The sequence below is a fragment of the Periophthalmus magnuspinnatus genome, chromosome 10 (genome assembly GCF_009829125.3).
Source record: "Periophthalmus magnuspinnatus isolate fPerMag1 chromosome 10, fPerMag1.2.pri, whole genome shotgun sequence".
Classification (NCBI taxonomy): Eukaryota; Metazoa; Chordata; class Actinopteri; order Gobiiformes; family Gobiidae; genus Periophthalmus; species Periophthalmus magnuspinnatus.
In genome coordinates this window covers 2,578,984-2,602,839 of record NC_047135.1, presented here as the reverse complement: position 1 = coordinate 2,602,839, position 23,856 = coordinate 2,578,984, and the positions used below count along the sequence as shown (strand labels likewise).

Genomic DNA, 23,856 nt, shown 5'->3' with positions numbered 1-23,856 from the left:
TAAAGAGGAGGTATTTACTTCTGTGGGGTATTAAAGAGGAGGTATTTACTTCTATCGGGTATTAAAGAGGAGGTATTTACTTCTATCGGGTCTTTTTATTTTAAAATACTATATTCCAAAGCAACATATTAACATGTTTAATAAGTTTCAGTTTCACTCCGAGTCTTTGCTCTCTGTGCTAAGCCCCCTCTCCCTTCAGAGCACTATCACAGGAACCTACAAGTGTGGAACGCACAAGTGTGGAACCTGCAGTGTGGAATGTAAAAGTGTGGAACCTACAATGTAAAACATACACGTGTGGAACGTAAATGTATGGAACCTACAAATGTGGAACCTGCTGCATGGAACCCATAGATCAAACCCTGCAGAGTGGAGCGTGCAGTGTGAGGAGTAAAACCTGCAGAGTGCAACTTTAAAATGTGGAACCTGCAGTGTAGATTCTGTAGAGTGGAATCTGTAGAGTAAAACCTGCAGAGAGGAGTGTGGAGCGTGGAGTGTGGAACCTGCGGAGTGGAGCGTGGAGCGTGGAACCTGCAGCGTGGAGCGTGGAACCTGCAGTGTGGAGCGTGGAACCTGGAACCTGCAGAGTGGAGCATGGATTGTGGAACCTGCATTGTGGAGTGTGGAACCTGCAGTGTGGAGCGTGGAACCTGCAGTGTGGAGCGTGGAACCTGCAGTGTGGCTTAAGGCAGTCCCTCTGTTATTTGTGAATCTGCAGTCTCGCCCGAGCAACAAATCATTGTAGCCTCCACCATCGTCGCACCTATTGATCACACAGCAATAAATTGGCTTCTACCCAGTTTCATTCTCACACTGTCCACACTCCCCCACACACTTACACCCCTCAAATAATGAGTTTGGTCCAACCATTACACTCAGCTTGAAAAGTTTAGCTCCCAAGTACATATCTCTGCAAACTAAATTAACTCTAATCCGAGATAATGTTTGGAACTTTTCTGGATGAGGCACATTTCCTGCTTCACTCTAGGGAGATATTTTGCTTTGAGGAATGTTAAATAATATTAAACTGATATATTTACCCTGTAATTTAAATGCAAGTCAATGCAGAAATATTTTAAGTATTCAGAACTGTGACGACTGGTGATCAAAAAGAGCAAAATGTGAAAGCAAAAAATGAACAGGGGTTATTTACACAGAGGAAAAGGCGAAGAGAACGGAGCTGGGAGATGGGAGAAGAGAGGTCAGGGATGGAAGACAGGAGATGGGAGAAGGGACCTCGGAGAAGGGAGAAGGGAGCTGGGAGATGGAAGATGGGAGATGAGACATGGGAGATGGGAGGTGGGAGCTGGGAGTCGGGACCTGGGAGTTGGGAGATGGGAGAAGAGAGCTCAGGGATGGAAGACAGGAGATGGGAGATGGAAACTGGAAGATGGGAGCAGGGACCTCGGAGAAGGGAGAAGGAAGCTGGGAACTGGGAGCTGGGAGATGAGACATGGGAGATAGGAGTTGAAAGATGGGAGGTGGGAGCTGGGAGCCGGGACCTGGGAGTTGGGAGATGGGAGTTGGAAGTTTGGGAGATGGGAGATAGTAGCTGGGTGCTGGGTCGGAGGCTGAGGTGGGCTGTGACTGTGGGTCTGAAAAAAACATGGAAAACAAACAATGCAATTAGGAAAACTCAATGAATCGAGCAGATAGAAAACCACGATGGACAAACTCCATCGATCTGGCAGTGTGAGGGCGAACGAGTAGAGTCTTTGAACGGCAGAGGCTGTAGATTGACTGACGATGGGCTGAAGATGGGCAGAAACCATAGACTGTAAATATAAATGGACATAGCTAACATGCTAGCCGCCGGATTTCAAACAGGAAGTGCTCATAACCGCGTTCCCAGCTCCATCGAAACTGGCTCCAGTTCACTAAAATGTTCGTATTAACCCTCTACATGATCCTGGGGTTTTTATTTCGCTTTTGTGTTCGTAAATCAAGATATGAACATTAATAACAGCTCGGAATTCTAATAAAATGGAAGAGAAGGAGAGACAGCAGAGGAGAACACGGGGAAAACAGGAATCCTGACGAGAATGCAGTTTGTATCATGTTACAGAATATGTTTTAATTCAGGTTTTCAGCGTTTTTCCCATCAGTGTCTATCCAGATCTGACCTGTGATAGATAGATATGTTAAATGCCATACTCTGAAACATTCCAGGCGAACCAACAGCATCTACACTTTATTTGTAAGTAGAGAAAAGACATTACATTTCGGACTAATGGACTAATTACAGACACATTAATCATTAACGTCTATGATCTGCACGTCACTTTCCGTCTGGCTCAGTTTTAAACTCTGTGCCGTTCAGACTGTGGCGTTTCCTGTTTCAGATTCACAGGAGACACTCGCCGTTGTAGAAACACCAGTGAAGCGTCACCAAACGGCCTTTCCAGACTTTCAAATCTCTCACCGTTGTGTTATAATATCTGTTTAAACTTCCTCATGTGGTGAACCTGGTTTGAAAGGAAAGAACAAAGACCATGTTTACAAGTGAAATAACGTCGAGTCAGCTTTATTTTTTACATTATTCTCTCTGTTTTTGTCTGTAAAACCCCTCACCACACACTTTATACACTTTTCTCACACGGGCGTTAACATTTTCTCACATTTCTCTCTCGTTTAAACTCTCTCAAAGTTCAAACCTTCGTAGGCGTCTTTGTCGGTGCAGAACGTTTCATCGACATTGTGGGTTTTGTCGGGGAGAAAAAAAAAATTGCAAACGTACAGCACTTCAGAGTCACACTGAGATCCAACGTTTATGTAAATTTGTCTGAACACATTCTGTACTGGACAGGAGACACGACACGGAGGAGACTGATGGACAATGGTCTACAGTCCAACAGCCAATCAGGACGCACGACACAATGGTCTACAGTCCAACAGCCAATCAGGACGCACGACACAATGCACGATCATACAGCATGGAAAATTGCTCAAAAAAAATCTGCGAAACAGCGAGACCATGAAAGGTGAACTGCACTTTTCCACCTTCAATGCTCAAATCACTTTACATCAAGGAACCACACACACATTCACACACCAGTGCACACAGACACTGGGGGCGAGGTGAGTTAAGTGTTTTGCCCAAGGACACAACATCAGCATTCAAGTGTGGGAGCATAGACTGTATATATAAATGGACATAGCTAACCTGCTAGCCACCACGTTCCAAATAGGAAGTGAGCATGGACACGCTTCTGGCTCCAATTCACTTTCTATTGATAAACTGTCCCCTCTCTCTGTCTCTGCTGCTCTCAGACTCATTTTGGTCTTAAATGTTTGTATTAACCCTCTACATGATCCTGGGGTTCTTTTTTTTATTTTTTATTTTTTTGAGTTGAGTTGATTATTTTGAGTTGTTTGATTTACTTATTTTTTACTTATTTTTTAGTTTATTTTTTATAAAGTTTATTTTCTTCATTTTTTGAGTTATTTTGTATTGATTTATTTATTTATTTTTATTTATTTTTAGTTTTTGTTGTTTTTTTTTGTTATTTTGACTTGATTTATTTTATATTGAGTTTATTTTTTATTTTTTGAGTTATTTTGAGTTTATTTTTATATTTATTTATGTATTTTTTTAAATGACTTATTGAGTTGTTGTTTTTTTTGTCTATTTTTTGGGTTTTTTTTAAACTGTCTCCTCTCTCTGTCTCTGCTGCTTCAGACTCATTTTGGTCTTAAATGTTCATATTAACCCTCTACATGATCCTGGGGTTTTTATTTCACTATTGTGTCTGTAAATCAAGATATGAACATTAATAACAGACAAATCAGGCGCCTTCTTTCCCCGTGGTCACTCCCGCTAGCGTTAGCAACAGGTTTGATTGACAGCGTTGCTAAGCGCCTGCTCCCTGCTAAACCAGTGGTGCGAGCGGCAAGAGGCGTTACCTTTAACAGCCTCGCTCTGGATTGGCTCTTTGGTTGCTATGATACAGTCGGAATTCCTAATGTGGAAATCGGCTCCAAATTAGCCGCTATAACTGCTTTAGCCTCGATTAGCTTCATTTGACCGTAGCTGAACGCTGTGGGTGACGTCACACTCGCTCAGTCCACTTCTTTACACAGTCTTTGTGTGGAAGCCGGAATCGCACCGCCAACCTGCGCGTCCGTGGCTCTGACTCCACCGCCGGCCTTTCGGATCAGTGGACAAACACTCTGTCGCCCATTATTATTTCCAGCATTATTTCCAGCGCACGTTGCTCCAGGTCACTGCTCCCTGCACCGTCTCGCGTAAAGTCTCTCGTTATTTATTCCGTTTCTCCAAAAGTTTTCTTCCTTCTTCTCGCAGTTCGCATGTGACACATTTGGCCTCTGAGGACCCGGGGAACACACTGAGGTCTAATTAAAAGCTGTTGTGTTTATGATCGTAAAGCGTGGCGTGGGCCTTCTGCTGGGGACCGGGAGCACCTCTAGGACGCCGCTAGAGTTTGTGTCTTATTAGAAGTACAGGCCCACTGAGGGTTTGACACTTATATAACAAAGCACCGGGGGACGTGAGCGCTGTATAGACCACGGCTATTAAAATGGATCATTCAGAACGTGCTCTGGAGATAAATAAACAGTTCAAATGGCGCGGCGTGATGAGTAAAATGGGACGCACAAGGAGTTTGGTTTAATATGGAAATGTACAGTCATATCACCAATGACGTCAGTGTTTTAAAGAGCTTATATTACAAAAAATTAACTCTTGTGAGTGTTAAATCATGTTATAATGCTGTTATCTCTTCAAAAACACACATACGTTATTAGTCTGTGGACATCTTCAAACCTCAAAACGCTCTGTTCCACCTTGTGATGTCATGAAGTGGTAGTTTTTTTTCAAGTCAACAGCTCCTTTTTACCTTTAGTTCAGCAGAGATTCGTAATTCTAGGCCTGAAATCATCTAAATTATTCTAGAAATGAAGGTGCGTGGAGTTTAAAAACACAGTAAAGCACTTCCTGTATTACCACATGATGACATCACAAGGTGGAACAGAGCGTTTTCCGTTTACGAGAAGTCTAAATATGCAGGTTTGTTTCTGTACGTTTAGTTCAATAGAGATTGGCAGTTTTTCCAGGGCTGAAAAGTACCTAAATGATTCTAGAAATGAAGGTGTGCGGAGTTTAAAAACACAGCGGAGCACTTCCTGTATTACCACGCGATGACATCACAAGGTGGAACAGAGTGTTTGCTGTTTGAGAAAAGATGAGCTTGTGTGTGAATGAAACAAAACACAACTCCAGGTCTGTTTGTGAAGAGGAAACAACATTAAAACACAGAATATCGTGTCTTTATTGGGGGCGTTACATAAACTCAGTCACTGCTCTCACACTTTGCTGCCGTATAAACCGCCACATCAAATATTCATGTCAAGATGGAAATACAGGTATGCTAACAGCCATAATGATGCTAAATATTCCAGGCAAAGCGATACCGTCTCCATGGAAACGAGCACGAGCCGGCCCTCCCTCCACGTGCCGCTGCTCGTACACGTAAGTACCCTGTAATTATGTAGTAATGTAAAGTACTTTATGTAAATGCTGACACATTTAGTCCATTACACTGTTTAATCCTCAGCTCACGTCTGTGTAAACTGTGTGTACTCTGTGTGTGTGTGTGTGTGTGTGTGCTCAACAGCGCCCCCAACGTCACTGTTAGCGTCACTACTTCCTGTCCAGTTTTATCTCTATGAGGTTTTTGCAGAGTCACGATAAAATGAATAAATATTTAAAGATGAGGCAGTGGACAGAGAGCTGCAGGTGGGTGAGGGGTCAGGGGTCAGAGGTCAGGGGGTTAGGGTCAGACAGTGGACAGGGAGCTGCAGGTGGATGTTAAACATTAAACAAATAAAATGAACACTTCTAGAGACACTTCTTTGTTTAGAGACATGTTTGTGTGTCAATGCTAACGCTAATGCTAATTTTGAGGCACCACAAACTGAAGAATTCTACAAATAATAATATTTGTGTAATGTATTTTAATAGATATATATATTTTTTATTTTATGTTAACTGATTTTAATAAAAGTGACTGTCGCTTTGAGACGTGCACAGAGCCAATTATTAAAAATATTTTATTTTGTAAATGTGTGTAAATAAAAACACAACTGTTTTATGTCAGTATCACTTTTGCATATTTTATTTTCATCCCTAAAGGCTGTCCAGGTTCTTTTGAACTTCTGTTTTGTTATTTAAATTGCTTTTTTGTGCCTTTGAGAAAAACTGAAGACATTTTCCTCGTGGCTCAGCAGTTCAAAATCTCAAGTCAACGATTTTCTGTGTCTGTTTCAGCTGAACATTCTGTTGAAAAATGTGTGTGACGGCTCAGAGCACAAAGGTGAAACAACAAAAACATGAGAGTGAAACAGACCATCTCCCGACGGGTCAGAGGGTCGACCCAGAGACGATCGAGCGTCCTGACCAGCGCCCCCTCGGGGTCAAGGTGAGACCAGGAAGAAGACGCTGCCCTGAGCCGCACTGACCCTCAGGAAAATCACAATTAAAGAAAGAAACAGGAGCAAAGGGGCAACGGAGGGAGAGAAGGAAGGAGAGAAGAGAGTATATGAAAAGAAAAGAAAGGAAATTAGAAGAAAAAAACAGAAACTTTACAAAATTTTTTTCTTTTTTCTAAATTTCTTGCACTTTCCCTCTTATTTTTCTGTTTTATAACTTACCTACACAAACATGGATGCCCCCTCTTCCCTCAAATCTAATGTCTAATGTATTTTATTGTTTGTATTATCTCTAATATCACAATTTTTACAAATAAAATAAACTTGACAGTGGAGAGTCTTTGCATCTTCACAACATTAACATTTATCTTGTCTTATTTGTCGTTTGTCTTAATGCACAAAAATGATCCTTATAAATTCTGTGTTTCTGTACTTGAAACATGAGTGAAATCAGGTCTGGAGCTGTTGTTCCCATGATGCTTTGCTCCTGTCGGTGGCTGATCTTGATGCGTTTTGAGGGGGACTCGTGTGGTCCTTTTGAAGATGACACTGATGAAGTATTTAAACCCTCCTCCTGTTACAGACGTGTGGCCTGAAGCTCAAGTCGTTTCATTTTCGTTTTGTTCCTGGGCGTGAACCACTTTTTGAATCATACGTCCTCATACTTTTAACTCTGGAAAATGAAAAAAAAGGTAAATGATTCCTTGTCAAACTGTAAAATAGGCTGATATTTAATTTATAAAACCAATTTAGTTCTTCCCTCACCGTGGCCATTAAAGATTTATTTGTGGGAAACAGTGTTTATTTACAATAGTGCAGAGTTAATAGTCAATAGTTCGTAAATCACAAATGGGGACAGGGAGCGGGAGGCAGGCCAGACGGGCGTAGTCCAGAGCGGGCAGGAGACATCCAGGGCCGGAGCACGACAGGACAAGACGCGGAAACAGGAAGGACCGAGCAGGAGTAATCCAGCGAGCGGGAGCCAGGGCAGGTGACGGGAAACAAGCCGGACACCAAGACGGGACAGGAGGCGAAGACACACGTAGGATCCCGCAGACAAGGACAGGAATGACAGAACGGGGGAACGATGACGATCACGCACCGAGTGTCTAGTCCTGGCTCCTCTTATACACAGCAGGTGGTGGTGATTGCGCTGATGGGCTGCAGGTGAGCGCAGGAGGAGCCAGGAGCCCAGCCCAGATCCAGCAGGTGAGGGAGGGAAAGAGCAGGACAGGAGGAAAACTAGGAACGGACGGTGCGGATCATGACAGGTTAGAGCAGATACAGCAACGAATCTGGAGTCGAGTTCCATATTAGGAATTCCGTCCACGAGTATCATAGCAACCAAAGAGCCAATCTGGAGCGAGGCTGTTGACGGTGTGTGGTCCTGGCTCCTCTTATCCACGGCACATGGCGGTGATTGCGCTGATGGGATGCAGGTGCGCGCGGGAGGAGCCAGGAACTCCGCCCAGCTCCAGGTTCAGGCAGGTGAGGGAGGGGAAAAGCTCACAGGGAACAACACAGGAGCCAGGATAGTGTGCACCATGACAGATGTTGAAGAATAATAAAAAAACAGTTTGTTGTAGGTGGATGAAAGACCTAAAAGCATATGGTACATACATCAAATACAACACATCTCACCCTCGAATACGACATTTCTAAAAACATTCAGTTCACACACACACACACACACACACACACATACACAACCATACCATTTTATTCACACACACACACACAAACAATCCCTCAGTTTCACACATACAAATACTCTTTCTTTCATGCACATATCAGCCATTTCTTTGTCACACGTGCAAACTTTTGAAAACTCTTTCTCGCCTTCTTTCTCCGAGGTCAATCCCGCTAGCGTTTGCAACAGCTTTGATTGACGGCGTTGCTAAGCGCCCGCTCCCGGACAGTAAAGGGCGTTACCTTCAACAGCCTCGGTCCAGATCGATTCTTTGGTTGTTACAATATTCGCTGTTGGACCTTGGCTTCAGATTCGTCGCTATAACTTCTAGCCACGGCGAGCTTCATTTGGAGGTGAACGCTGCGGGCGACGTCACACTCGCTCAGTCACTTCTTTACTCAGTCTTTAGTTGTTTTATAATCAGTGTTGAGGTCTATTAGTGATGCAGGGTGGAGCGTTAGCGTGGAGAGTCAGCATCAATATTTTATGACGCCAAGGAGAAAGAAAGAAAAAAAAAAACTTGTTGTCATCTCATAAATACAAAATGAATCTTTATTAGAGAGCATAAAAGCAGTGTAGGGAAATATATTTAATTCTCCCGTCTCATCAGCGAGATAAATGCGATCATGCAAAACAAACACGATGAAATACACAATAGCCTTTTGTTCACGAGGCTCATTGTTAAGTTTGCGCTGCATGTTCTATTCTAATAATCCCGACGGCGAAACACGGCGATGCTGCTCGTGCACGCCGCTCTATCACTTCTAATGTGACAGACCGGTCACTCTCTGGAGAATAGTGGCATTACCTTGACGTATGAGATTGATTGACTGGCTTCATATTGTCGATGCTAATTGCAATGAAAGCGCTCCCCAGTGCGCTGGAACCTGCTCCGAGGCTGCAGGGAATACTGAAAAGTCCCATTTCAAACAGGTGTGAGGAGAAAATATCGAATTTGCAATGTGTTGGTTGGCTTCATACAAAAATACAGTGTCCCCAGAGACCGGCTTTCCGTCTGGCAGATCCAATAACAGCAGAGGTGGAAGGCCCGGGTCACTTATTTTCATTTCCACATTCACACGGATTACTCTAATGGATTGAAAAATGGAGGGTATTTTTACATAAACAGAAAAAAATACTTGTAGGAATCACAGACGGTGTAAAGAAGTGACTAAATGAGTGTGACGTCACCACAGCGTTCAGCTCTAAATGAAGCTCGTCGAGGCCAGAGCAGGTACAGCGGCGAATCTGGAGCACGGTTCTATATTTGGAATTCCGACTGCGAGTATCATAGCAACCAAAGAGCCAATCCGGAGCAAGGATGTTGAAGGTAACGCCCCGCCCCTTCTTAATGTTCATATCTTGATTTACAGACACAATAGTGAAATAAAAACCCCAGGATCATGTAGAGGGTTAATACGAACATTTAAGACCAAAATGAGTCTGACAGCAGCAGAGACAGAGAGAGGGGACAGTTGTTCAAAAAACAAAAAATAGACAAGAAAAAAACAACCCTCAATAAGTCATTTAAAAAAATACATAAATAAATATAAAAACAAACTCAAAATAACTCTAAAATAAATAAACTCAATATAAAATAAATAAACTCAAAATAACTAAAAAAAGCAACAACAAAAACTAAAAAATAGCTAAAAAATACAAAAAATTAAAAATACAAAATAACTCAAAAAATGAAGAAAATAAACATTATAAAAAATAAACAAAAAAAATAAAAAAAATAAGTAAAAATAAGTAAATCAAACAACTCAAAATAAACAACTCAACAAAACAAAAACAAAAAATTAACCCCAGGATCATGTAGAGCGGGTTAATACGAACATTTAAGACCAAAGTAACGAGTCTGATGCGGCGGCTAGCACGTTAGCTATGTCCATTTATATATTTATGTACAGTCTGTGGGTTCAAGTCACATTACTGATTTTGTGTTTCTTTTCACACACTTGTAATCCTGAATAGTTTCTAAAAAAAAACCTTCAGGTTCATAATGTTCCAGACACACAGCTGACAATTACTTCGCTAATCACTAAATCTATCAATTTTCCTTTCGATTACGCAGCTGTTTAGATTTGCAAAACGTCTATGAATATGAGAGTCGCAGGAGTCACCATCTGTTTGTATTTCATATCTGCTGCAATTCAAAATGTTACTGATTTTGTTTAAACGTCGGATCTCAAAGGTGACAGAGCCTTTTCCGTGGCAGCCTCCAGACTATAGAACAGCGCCCTCTGCCTGTCACATCCTCTCAGTGTTTAACGCAGTAAAAACGGTTAAAAAAAACTGTAAAAAAAAGGTAAACTTAAAGGGGAAATTTGTATTTTGCTCACTACCTGCAGCTTAAAACACAGTCATAAATTATAAATCACAATCACAAAGTGTCCAACTCACTGCACCAGCCCCGTTTCACAGATATAATTAATAAAAACACATTAAATTCACAGATCTTGATGGAGACGATGGAGATTAAAGTGACTTAAGTGCGCCTCTGTGGAGCGGATGTTCAAGAGAGAAACACAAGTGGCACAAATGAGATTCATCTGATTCTTCTGTTCATTTATTTTAATAGATTCTTTTTCCAGTCCACTGTTTTCATCCGTGACAGGTTGTACTGCTCGCTAGCGCCTCAGAGTGGTCATGCGATGCCGTGTGATGCTTTGGCGCGTCCGTTCCGCTGATTTAAACTGATTTAAATGCGTAAACGTGCCCACTGGACTGTAAACCGGGACGAGGGGGCATTTTTACTGTCACGCACCTGGAATACTGTACTGTCTTGAAGAAGTCCGACTGCAGATGCAAAACCTGTTTAAATCAGCTGAACGGACACGTCACAGCGACATCACGTGACCACTGTGAGGCGCTAGTGAGCAGTCCAAACCGTTAGGGATGAAAACAAACTAAACGTCGAGCGCAGAGGTTTGAAAAATGCCCTGAACAGAAGCAGACTCTTTCCTGACAATCACTTCAGGGCCTCATTTATCAGTTTGTCGAGTTTAGTTTCACACTGGACTGAGCCAGACCGGGCTGTGCCACACTGAGGCGTATAAAACTCTCCAGAACCGCATTATAAAACAGGTCATGATTTCTGTGCTCACACCAAACAGCCCAAGTCTTCTTCAGAAATGGAGCCTCTGGGAAAGTTTGGAACAAAGAAAATCTATAATAAAAAGAAATAAACAGGATATATTGGTGTTTTATTGTTGTTTTCCTGTATATTTGTTTTTATTGTTGACTTTTTATGTGGAGCACGTTGCTCAGCTGACGTTACTTTGAATATGCTACATAAATAAACATGATTGACCTGCTTCTTTACATGGAAATGCTATTGTTTTGACTGGAATGTTCCACAGTGAAGCATTAAAACGATCTGATGTGCATAAAGTTCATCGTGGCTCAGTGGTTAAATCGCTCATCCACCAACACAAAGATCGTTGATTTTAAACCTGCTTCGATCATTCTGCTGTTGAGTCCTTGGGCGAATGTGATGTGTGAGAAATTAAGACCAGACAAGGCCAAACTACGGCCCGGGGGCCACACACGGCCCTTTAGGCTTATTAATCCAGCCCGCCGAACGTGACCAAATTATATTAAAATAGGTGAGGGTGTTTATTTAACTGAAATTTAATAAATTAATTATTAATTTCATGAAAACATTTGGAAAACAATTTTTACAATGAACCGTGCATATTCATGCTTTGTTACATGTTCCAGGCCACATCTCTAATGTAATATACACACACATTATATATATATATATATATATATATATATATATATATATATATATATATATATATATATATATATATATATATATATATATCCTGACCCCGCCCCTCTGTCAAATTTTAGTGTGAAGTGATCATGTGTGCACTTCCTGCTCCATCGACTCTGACTCCAATTCACATTCTATTGGAAAACTGTCCCCTCTCTCTGTATCTGCTGCTGTCAGACTCTCCATTTTGGTCTTAAATGTTCGTATTAACCCTCTACATGATCCTGGGGTTTTTATTTCACTATTGTGTCTGTAAATCAAGATATGAACATTAATAACAGACAAATCAGGCGTCTTCTTTCCGCGAGGTCACTCTCGTTAGCGTTAGCAACAGGCTTGATTGACAGCGTTGCTAAGCGCTTGCTCCATGCTAAACCAGTGGTGTAGGCGGGAAAGGGGCGTTACCTTCAACAGCCTCGCTCCTGATTGGCTCTTTGGTTGTTATGACACCCTCTGCTCCAAATTAGCCACTATAACTGCTAGCCTCGATGAGCTTCATTTGCTTGTAGCCAAACGCTGTGTCCACCTCTTTACACTCCCTTAGTTAAAAGTAAAAGAGATAAAAAGTACTTGCTCTTGCAGTTTGAAGTCTGCAGTTTGAGATGGGAAAGATAAAACAGACACAGCCACAAATCTTCACTGTTTTCCGCTTCCAAACAGGCCATCTTCCCTCCGCCTCGCGTCTCTAAATCCCTGAAGTCTTTTTCTCGCCCTTTTTCAGACCAAGTGCACTGTTGTGTCTCCCTCTTCTCGGCTCCAATCTGTTTTTATCGAGCAGCTCATGTGTGAATCCATCAGCGCCACCACAGGAGGATATCGCCGCGGGTTTAGCTCCGACGCCAAAACCCCGAGGGACGAGGCCGAGGTCGAGGTGTAAGTCCAAAAAAACGCCAACGAGACCGGACCGTGGGATGTTTACGGACGTCCACTGACTAATCGCTCCGGTCATCTCCAGTTAACTCAAGGTGCTCATGTCTAAGAATAGAAGCGCCACGGGCATTTTGACGGCTGAGAGGTTTGATCTACTGCAGCATAACGAGGTGGTGCTGGGTTCAATTCCCAAAATAAGTGGGATCTTTCCTTTTCGTTGTGGCGTCTGCTTTTTCAACTGGGCAAAATGGTTTCTTTTTAAGTTTGAGAACGCCAAAATATGTTAATATGGGTGACGGTAGAGCGTTTGCCCACTGACCCGAGGGTTAGCGGTTCAAATCCCGCTCTCGACATAAACATCATTAACGCTTTTAATCATATAAAATTAAATGTGTACTACAGAACTTTTCTAATCGATAATCTGCCATCTACTCGCCTTCGTCCCCTCTTAATGTTACGTCTAGAATGTTCCACAGTGGCTTTACGCTTACCGTATTTTCCAGGCTATACGTCGCTCTGGAGTATAAGTCGCACCAGTGAAAAAATGCACAAAAATGAAGAAAAAAACATATATAAGTCGGATTTTTAGGGGACTTTACTTTACAAAATCCGGGGCCAAGAACAGACATTTTATCTTTAAAGGCAAGTTATAATAATAATAATAAAAAAATACAGAACAACAGGCTAATATCAGTGCAGCACGCTAACGTAACTCATTTATATTTATGTACGTGAGATATTAACAGTTAATCAGAGACGCTACGCTAACGTAACATACGCGGCTCGTCCACAAACACGAGAGACATGAGAGTTTTTTCACTGATGTTCACTGTGGTCTTACTTCTTAGTCACAGTTCACACCGTAGAACGAGCAAAAACACATAAAATATAACATAAGCTCTGGCTCATATCACATTAACGCACAAAACTGCACATGAACACACGGAAAATACACACAACACTTTGGCCTGTGGGTAAACAAACCGGTGAACGCAAAACTTTTTATTTTACTTTTCAATTGTTTCTTAAATAGAGCTCTGTGGGGTCTGATTTTGCGTTAGCGTAAAAGGCTAAACCGGGAAACAGGAAGTAGTTTTCACAATCTTACGATAAACTAAACATTTACAATATTGTTCTAAATAAAAAAAATCACCTTTATGGTCTTAGAAATCAAGGGGTAATTAAATAAAAATAAAAAATGTATAAAAGAGTACATTTTCTTACAGGTATTACCAATAAACCAGTGCCATCTAGTGGTCAAACAAGTGAACTGTAACATGTAGAGTGAAAAGAATAAGTGTTTGGTATGTAAATGTAAAATATTTAATCAGAAAGTACATGGTTGTCATACTGGTACACAAGTCTAGAGTGACAATAACGAAATATTTTTAATAATTTCACATATAAGTCGCATCTGAGTATAAGTCGCACCCCCGGAAAACTATTAAAAAGTGCGATTTATAGTCCGGAAAATAAGTTTCTATCGCCATGAAGACTCCGCCGGGCCAAATTAGTCTTCGCACAATAACAACACATGTTTTTGAGCCATAAAAACAATTGAAAACCTAAAAAAAATGTTAAAAACGATAGTGTGGAACTTTTCAGGCGAAGTAATTACATCACACCCCGTCAGTGGAAAAGGAATTGGGGATTTTTTTCACACCTGGAAACCCCTGAAGACGCAGAACGGTTTGAAACAGCAGGATTTCCATACGGCAGGTACAGTCTGAGTCTGATGGACGTTTACAGGCCGTGACCGTGGGACCGATCGTCCGCTCATCTCTGGAAATAACCGGACCCTCCATGTAAATTCGTCATGTCTTTTTTTTTTTTCTCCGTGGCGTCTTCACTGACCCGTGCTCTGTCCTTCCTCCGTTAGCCCTCCCTCCCCCCGGAGCCACCGCTGTCGCTCGCTCGTTGAAATTCAGATGAGTGGATTGTCACGAGAGGTTAGCGTCTCCACCTGGCACCTCACTGAGACGCACGGGGGAGAAGAGGGGGACGGAGGAGGGGATGGAGGGAGGGATAGGGAGGGAGGAGAGGAGAGGAAAAAGGCAGAGGGAGGAGGAAGGAGAGGGGGAGAGGGGAGGGGAAAGGGGGAAGGAGAAGAAGGGGAGGGATAGGGAGGGAGGAGAGAAAAAAGGCGGGATGGAGGAGGAAGGAGAAAGGGAGAGGGGAGGAGGAAGGAGGAAGGAGAAGAAGGGGAGGGACAGGGAGGGAGGAGAGGAGAGAAAAAAGGCAGAGGGAGGAGGAAGGAGGGGGAGAGGGGAGGGGAAAGGAGGAAGGAGAAGAAAAGGAGGGATAGGGAGGGAGGAGAGGAGAGAAAAAAGGCAGAGGGAGGAGGAAAGAGAGGGAGGGAGGGAGGGAGGGGAAAGGAGGAAGGAGAAGAAGGGGAGGGATAGGGAGGGAGGAGAGGAGAGAAAAAAGGCAGAGGGAGGAGGAAGGAGGGGGAGAGGGGAGGGGAAAGGAGGAAGGAGAAGAAGGGGAGGGATGGGGAGGGGGGAGAGGAGGGAGAGGAAGAATGGGGGGGCGGTAGAAGGGAGGAGAGTCGAGGGTAAAGGGAGGAGAAGGAGGGAGAGAAAGGACAGAGAGGGGAGGGGAGAGGAGGAAGAGGGGAGAGATACAAGAGAGGAGAGGGAGGGATGGAAGGGAGAGGAGGAAGGAGAGGGAGGAGGAGAAGAAGGCGGAGGGAGAGGAAAGAGAGGGAGGGGGAGAGAAAAGTAATGGGGAGGGAGTGGGAAGGAGGGGGAGAGGGGAGGGAGAGGACGAAGAGGAAAGGGAGGGAGGGGAGAGAAAAGGCATGGGGAGGGAGGAGGAAGGAGAGGGAGGAGGGAGAGAGGGGGGAGAAGCAAATGAGAGGGGAGGATGGAGGAGGCGGGTGAGAGAGGAGAGGAGAGGAAAAAGGAAGAGAGAGGGAAGTAAGAGTAAGGAGTGGAGGGAGAAGGGGAAGAGGGAAAGGAGCGGGGATGAAGGGGGGAGAGGAGAGGGGAGGGAAAATGAAGGGGGAGGGAGTACGAAGAGGAGAAGGAGGGGAGAGCAAGGAAAGAGGGGGAGAGGGAGAGACATATCGCGGAAGTGAAGGGGAAGAGGCATAGAGAGGAGAGAGGAAGGTGAGAGGAAGTAGAGGGCGGGGAGGGAGAGAGGGGAGAGCGGGGGGAAATGGAAGGAGAGGGAAGGAGTAGGAAGAGGGGAGGAAAGTGGGAGAGGGGAAAGGGGTGGGACAGAGGGGAGGTGAAGGGGGAGAGAGAGGAGAGGGAAAAGGAAGGGGGATGGAGGGAGTAGGAAGAGGAGAGAGAGGAGGGAGAGAGAGGTGTTCATATACTGTGTTTATATAAAGTGTTATTTACTTTTACAAACTATGTTCTTGTTTATTTCTTGTTTATTTCTTGTGTTTTGTCCAATTATCCCAGAACATCCGACTGTGTCCTGGAAACAGACACTTATAAATAAACATGTTTCACTTTGATTTTATCGGAAAAGCCCCAGATGAGACTTTACACGTCCACTTCATCTCACCTCCTCATTTTTCACTTTGAAAACCAGAACGACGCAGCCCGACGGAACAGAGCGCCACGGGAACGACGCCGCGGTGGCAGAGTGGTTAGCCCAAAACATGAACCGAAGGAAAAACCGTGCACTGCTCCGATTATGTGGGAATCCCGTTTCTTTCATTGGAGAATTTGGGAAAAGTTTTGACGCTAAAATATAAAGTCAGTTGGTTTGTGTCAAATGAAGGTTTAAAACAGCGTATTTACTGTCAAAATCTGCAGACTCATATAAAATAACACAACCTGAATGAAGACGGCGGCGCCCACGGCAATAATTATCGTATTTTCCAGTCGATAAGTCGCACTTTTGTCATAGTTAAATAAATATGTGTCACATCTGAGTGTAAAATTTCACATCTTTGTTATCCACCTCCTGCTCCTGGACCAGTGAAAATGTAAAACTCCGTTACGATAATTTAAAAGACATTTAAGAAAGACTGAACGAAAACGCCCCTAAAAGAAAAACATTCTGCTGAGTCTGATGAAGCTGAAACCGAAAGTTCTTCTGGAGTTGGTGGATTTGTTCAGAAGTGACGCCGACGATGAAGAATTCTCTTGATTTATTGATTTGCAGTGAGATCCAGAGTAAACTTGTTGCTTGTTTTTATTCTTTATTTATCTGATTAACTGTTAATATCTTACGTTAACAAACCAGACACGTGTTCAGTTCTGTCTGTGCTTCATGGAGCTGAATAAATATAAATGTGTTACGTTAGCGTGATGTACTGATATTCAGCCTGTTGGTCCACATTTTATTATTATTATTAGAACTTGACTTTAAAGATAAAATGTCTGTTCTTGTCTCGGATTTTGTAAAATAAATTTCCCCAAAAAATGTGAATTATTACTATTATTATAGTTTTTTTCTTCATTATTATGCGTTTTTTGGCTGGTGCGACTTATAGTTTAGTTGTTGTTGTAGTAGTTGTAGTTGTAGTAGTGGTAGTAGTGGTTGTTGTAATAGTAGTAGTAGCAGCAGTAGTAGTAGTTGTAGTTGTAGTAGTAGTAGTTGTAGTAGGGGTTGTTGTTGTAGTAGTTGTAGTAGCAGGAGTTGTAGTAGTTGTAGTTGTAGTAGTAGTTGTTGTAGTAGGGGTTGTTGTTGTAGTAGTAGTAGCTGTTCTTGTAGTAGTGGTTGTAGTAGTAGTAGTAGCAGCAGTAGTAGTAGTTGTAGTTGTAGTAGTAGTAGTTGTAGTAGGGGTTGTTGTTGTAGTAGTTGTAGTAGCAGAAGTTGTAGTAGTAGTTCTAGTAGTTGTGGTTGTTATAGTAGTAGTTGTAGTTGTAGTGGTAGTAGTAGCTGTTCTAGTTATAGAAGTAGTAGTAGTAGTAGCAGCTGTAGTAGTAGTAGTAGTTGTAAGATTAGTTGTAGTAGTAGCTAGTAGCTGTAGTAATTATTACAGAAGTAGTAGTAGTAATAGTAGTCATAGTTGTAGTTGTAGTAGTTGTAGCAGTAGTAGATGTCGTAGTTGCAGTAGTAGTAGTAACAGTGGTACTTGTAGTAGTAGTTGTAGTAGTTGTAGTAGTATTTTTTTGCATATTTTTATGCACGTCACAATAAACTTTGTAATAATTCCTGGTATAAAACAAACACTTAAATGTGATCACGTTAAACGGCGCTAACACCTGCGTGATTAAGCTAACGGTGATGAAAGAAACATCTGGAAGCAGCTGAAACGTGACCACGACGCTCACGGCAAACGACACGAACACTGACAGATTTACGACGCGACAACGAACGCGTTCACGAGGCGATGACACGAGTATTCAAATCCATCTTTATCAACTGTCCAACGACACTCAGCCGCTTAGCAACGCTGTCAATCAAACCTGTCGCCAACGGTAACAGGAGCGACCTCAGGGAAAAGAAGGCGCCTGATTGGTCCGTTTTTAATGTTCGTATCTTGATTTACAGACACAAAAGTGAAATAAAAACCCCAGGACATCACCAGGACTCCTCAAACCTCTGCAGAACATCCTACGACACTCACGCGCGGAATTACAAATATGAATCTCCAAATTAGCCGCTATAACTGCTAGCATCGCTGTGTCAGTTCTTCAGTCTCTGCTCATCACTTTTCTTCGATATATTTTCCGGATCTGACTCCCACAGCGAGAGCAGAGGTTTTGGAGTCGGGGCCAAAGTCATTTTCAGACGTTCAGATGTAAATATTTGGTCTGTGCAAACATCATAAAGACAAAACATCACGAGCGAAATGAAGTCCAATGAACAGGAACAAAACTATGGCTTTTCAGCAGCAGCGGGTTTAAGACGCACAGTCCCATCATTTTCTCCAGCAGCGAAAAATATACTCAAAACTATAGGCCCCATGTTTTATTTATGTGTTTGACGATGAAGCAGAATAAACAAAAACACAATCAGACGACACATGTGCAGAAACAGAAAACCTGAAGAAAACAGAAACTTTTATTTATCTGTAGAGAAGGACCTGCATCAGGACATGGAGCAGCAGAAGAAGAAGAAGTAATAGTAGTAGTAGTTATTGTAGTTGTTGTAGTAGCAAAGAAGAAAGAAGAAAGAAAGAAAGAAAGAAAGGAAGGAAGAAAGAAAGAAAGAAAGAAAGAGGAAGGAAGGAACAAAGGATGGAAGGAAGCAAGGAAGGAAGGAAGGAAGAAAGAAAGAGGAAGGAAGGAAGAAAGAAAGGAATGAAGAAAGGAAGGAAGGCAGGAAGGAAGGAAGGAAGGAAGGGAGGAAGAAAGGAAGAAACAAAGAAGGAAGGAAGGAAGAAAGAAAGAGGAAGGAAGGAAGATAGGTAGATACATAGATAGATAAATCAGGCGCCTTCTTTCTCTTTGGTCGCTCCTGTTAGCGTTAGCAACAGGTTTGATTGACAGCGTTGCTAAGCGCCTGCTCCCTGCTGCCTTCCACAGCCTCGCTCCTGATTGGCTCTTTGGTTGCTATGATATTCATCGTTACAATTCCTAATACGGAAGCACCTTATTCCACTCGTTTATCCCGTCTCTGATCCAGACGTCTCCTCTCCCTGTTTTCTCTCTGTTCTTTTGTCACGTGTTTACTTTTTTTATTTGTCTCATTGTGAAGTCGCCTCTTCCTCATAAATGTTTTTTTTTTTTTGTTTATTCCGCGTCTCGTGCTTTTCACAGTCGGTGCAGGTGTGAACTCGAGAAGTTGCCAGATTAGATTAGCCTTTGTGCCGTCCTGCTTGACACGCTCACACGGCACTGGCTCAAAATTGATGTGGAAATTCCGGTCCCAAATTAATTTCGTCTCCGGTCCACCGTGACACTGCCGACACTTCTCCGATCTCTGAATACCATCAAAAAAAACACCACGTAGATTATAATAACTTGCCTATTCCGAGCACATATCTGGATTTGTAGCTGGATTTCGCAGTGTGGATTTCGCATGAGGTCTGTAGTGCAATTCCCAAAGGAGCGTCCTGGGGAGATACATTGTTTTCCCGACTGGCGAGCAGCGTAAATCATGTATTCATTCTGTTTTTTCTGTTTCCACACTCCCACGTGGACACACTTGAGTAGCGTTTCTTAAAATATAAATAATATTCTTCTGCGTTGTCTCTGTTCATTGTATAATTTCCACGTTTGCTATTCCTCGGGCGTCCATTTTCTCGCAGCGTTGCTTACCTACCGTCTCACAAACACCCCACCTGTGTTGCATCGTACCCTATATATATGGAAATAACTACGCAAAAAAGAAAGAGAGAAAGCAGAGAGCATTGTGGGTGGTATAGTGTGTGGGGTTATATCAGCGTCTCGTCTGTTTTCACTGTAGCTAATGAAACTGTTAACTGCCACATCAGCGATCCCGTCCACTTCACACTCGTATAATCACTTACAAAATGGAGTCGGATGTTCTTCAGCAGCGTCGGGAAAAGGAATTATCAGAATAAATAAACACGTTTGAGCCCAGGTGGAAGAAATAGTTCATATTTTCAGGTAAAATGGTGCAGATCCATGTTTATGAAACTGAAACCTACATGACCTCAGCTGTAACTGCCACTGGGTTTATGTCGCTCTCATAGATTTTTTATATAAATGGACGTAGCTAACCTGCTAGCCGTCGCGTTGCAAACAGGAAGTGGGCATGTGCGCATCCAGCTCCATCGACTCTGGGTCCAGTTCACTTTATATTGAGAAATTGTCCTCCTCTCTCTGTACCTGCAGCAGAGGATACAGTTTTTCAAAAAACAAAAAATAAAATACCCCCCCCCCAAAAAAACAAAACAAAAACAAAAAACAACAACAAACAAACAACCCTCTAAATGATAAAATCTAAATAAAATAATAAATAATAAATAATAAAAATAACTAAAAGAAACCTCTCAAAATATAAAAAACATAACTCAAAATATATAAAAACAAAACAAACAAAAAAAACTCTAAAAAAAATTAAGTAAATAAAAAAAAACAAAAAAAAAAAACAAAACCCTATAAAAAAATAAACAACCTTCAAAATAACAAAAAATAAAACTAAAAAACCCCAAAACTCAAAATAACTCAAAAAATAAAAACAATTAAAAAAAAACCCTCCAGGATCATGTAGAGCGGGTAATACGAAAATTTTAAACCAAAATGATGAGTTTGACAGCAGCAGGTACAGAGAGGACAAAGTTTTTCAAAAAACTAAAAATAAAATAACAGCCCCCCCCCAAATAATAAAAATAATTATAATAAAAATAACTAAAAGAAACTTCTCAAAATATAAAAAACATAACTCAAAATATCTAAAACAAACAAAAAAAACTCTAAAAAATTCTAAAGAAAAAAAGAAAAAACTAAAAACAAAAACAACTAAAAAAAACCCTTAAAAAAAAAAACAAAACAAAAAAACTCAAAATAACTAAAAAAAATAAAAAAAATTAAAAATTAAAAATAAACTCCAAGATCATGTAGAGGGTTAATACGAACATTTAAGACCAAAATGACGAGTCTGACAGCAGCAGGTACAGAGAGACATGTCTGTGCTCACTTCCTGTTTGTAACGCAGAGCCTATATCGTTTTATATAAACAGTCTATGGTTTATTAATTATATCTAGGTTGACAGTTTTTCTTGTAAAGAGAAAATGGCTCTGGTTCTGCACTAATTGAGAGCTCACTGCAGATTGATTATGTTTCCAGGTCGCTCATGTGTGAAACTCCCACTTTACACGGGGACAGGGGTGTGTGGCTGTCCCCATTGATCAGCCCTGTGACCTTTGACCTCCGCAGCTCTGCAGTATAATCAAAAAAACACATTAACCTACGCGCTGTGTTGATTGTATCGAGGCTAAATTAGCAGCAGGAGGGGTTCTGCAGACTCCGTTTCAAGGTTATGCTCTTCTCTAATGTAACAGTTAAACCAGATGTTGTTTATTTTATTTTATTATGCAAAAATGGGCTTTGTTCATTCCAAATTTAACCACTAGATGGCTCTTGTTGTGGTCACACCTGTTAACTGTAAGGATAAGGTCCTATATTACACAAAACTGACTCTTCTGAGCTTTAAATCATGTTATAAATGAAACATGAATGAAACAAAACACAACTCCAGGTCTGAACACAGATCAGAAAATAGAGTAATATGAGCCCTTTAAATCTCTGATGGCGTTTATTCTCTGTCAGTGCTGGGTCATATTTTTTTTGCGCTGAAGAAATCGCTTTACTACTGTTGGAAGAGTTTAACCTTGTGCTCTGAAAATCCCCCCAAAACACATCATTGATCGATCGGTTGCCACGGCGTCGCTCCTATCTACAGTCTTACTCCGATGGGTTTGTGAAATATAGTGTCTAAAGCTCATATATAAGAGTTTTGTGTAACCTTGGATGGAGCAGGAGCTCGAGGCAGGGCTGGAGGTGAGATTGGAGCTGGGGCTGGAGCTGGGGCAGGGGTTGGGACTAGAGCCAGGGCTGAAGCTGAAGGGGGGCTGGAGCTGGGGCTGGAACTGGAGCTGGGGCTGGAGCCAGAGCAGGAGCTGGGACTGGAGGTGGGACTGGAGCTGGGGCTGAGTCTGGAGCTGGGGCAGGGACTGGAGCCGGGACTGGAGCTGTGGCTGGAGTTGGGGCAGGGGCTGGAACTGGAGCTGGAACCGAGGCTGGAGGCGGGGCTGAATCTGGGGCTGGAGGTGGGGCTAGAGCTGGGCAGGAGCTGGGTCTTGAGCCGGGACTGGAGCCGGGACTGGAGCCGGGACTGGAGCCGGGACTGGAGCCGGGACTGGAGGAGGGGCTGGAGATGGGCAGGAGCAGGGTCTGGACCTCGGGCAGGGACTGGGACTGGAGCTGGAGCTGGGGCTGGAGCTGGGGCCAAGGCGAGTCTAGAGCTGGGCTCAAGCTGGGCTGGAGTTGGGGCAGGGGCTGGAGGTGAAGATGGGACTGGATCTGGGCAGGAGCTGGGGCAGCGGTTGAGACTGGAGCAGAGCTGGAGCAGGGTCTGGACCTGGGGCAGGGACTGGAACTGGAGCTGGGACTGGAGCTGGAGCCGGGGTTGGAGCTGGAGGTGTTGCTGGGGCTGGAGCTGGGGCCAGAGCTGGAGGTGGGTCTGGAGGCGGGGCAGGAGCAGGGTCTGGAGCTGGAGGTGGGGCTGGAGCTGGGGCCAGAGCTGGGGCTGGAGCTGGAGCCGGGGCTGGAGCTGGGGCTGGAGGTGGGGCTGGAGCTGGAGGCGTTGCTGGGGCTGGAGCTGGGGCCAGAGCTGGAGCTGGAGGTGGGTCTGGAGGCGGGGCAGTAGCAGGGTCTGGAGGCGGAGCAGGAGCAGGGTCTGGAGGCAGGGCAGGAGCAGGGTCTGGAGGCGGGGCTGGAGCTGGAGCTGGGTCTGGAGGTGGGTCTGAAGGCGGGGCAGGAGCAGGGTCTGGAGGTGGGGCTGGAGGCGTTGCTGGGGCTGAAGCGGGGGGTGGAGCTGGGACTGGAGGTGGGTCTGGAGGTGGGTCTGAAGGCGGGGCAGGAGCAGGGTCTGGAGGTGGGGCTGGAGGCGTTGCTGGGGCTGAAGCGGGGGGTGGAGCTGGGACTGGAGGTGGGTCTGGAGGTGGGGGTGTAGCTGGGTCTGGAGGCGGGGCAGGAGCAGGGTCTGGAGGCGGGGCTGGAGCTGGAGCTGGGTCTGGAGGTGGGTCTGAAGGCGGGGCAGGAGCTGGGACTGGAGGTGGGTCTGGAGGTGGGTCTGGAGCTGGGGGCAGAGCTGGGTCTGGAGGCGGGTCTGGAGGTGGGTCTGGAGCAGACGTTGAGCTGTTCTTAATCTTCACCCTTTGGTTCAGATGGGAGTCTGATAGTCGTCCGCTCGTCCTTGGGTCGGTCACGCTCGTCGCACACATGTCAAAACATGGCGGCGGGATGGCGGCTCGAGTCTGCGCTGACGCCACCGCCCCAACCGCTGCTCCGACTCCGGGGCGGGGCTCATCCAACAGACGTGTGTACGACCAGTGAACTTTGACACAGATATTTCTATAGCGTTAAGGTGGAAGGTACTGAAGTACAAGTAGTAAAGTACTGCACTTAAGTAGAATTTTTAGATATCTGTACTTTACTTAAGTATTTTTTACAGTGGATA

The 23,856-nt window shown here is 43.7% G+C and overlaps 1 protein-coding gene across 1 annotated transcript; it reads right to left on the bottom strand.

The window, feature by feature from the left end:
* Positions 1–1,149: 1,149 nt before the first annotated feature.
* On the bottom strand, positions 1,150–23,620 carry LOC129456627 (basic proline-rich protein-like). The gene is made up of 4 exons (XM_055225035.1): positions 23,106–23,620; positions 22,410–23,049; positions 22,141–22,366; positions 1,150–1,595 (listed from the first exon to the last, which is right to left on the bottom strand). The coding sequence occupies exons 1-4, from the start codon at positions 23,618–23,620 to the stop codon at positions 1,150–1,152; spliced, it is 1,827 nt and encodes a 608-aa protein (XP_055081010.1).
* Positions 23,621–23,856: the final 236 nt, after the last annotated feature.

Excerpts from the sequence above, each read along its gene's own strand:
- LOC129456627 (XM_055225035.1), bottom strand. The coding sequence starts at position 23,620 with ATGTGTGCGACGAGCGTGACCGACCCAAGGACGAGCGGACGACTATCA. Across the intron at positions 23,050-23,105 it reads CCAGCTCCAGCTCCAGCCCC|ACCCTGCTACTGCCCCGCCT; the intron begins GCCTCCAGACCC and ends CTCCGCCTCCAG. Across the intron at positions 22,367-22,409 it reads CAGCCCCGCCTCCAGCCTCG|CTCCAGTCCCGGCTCCAGTC; the intron begins GTTCCAGCTCCA and ends CTCCAGCCACAG.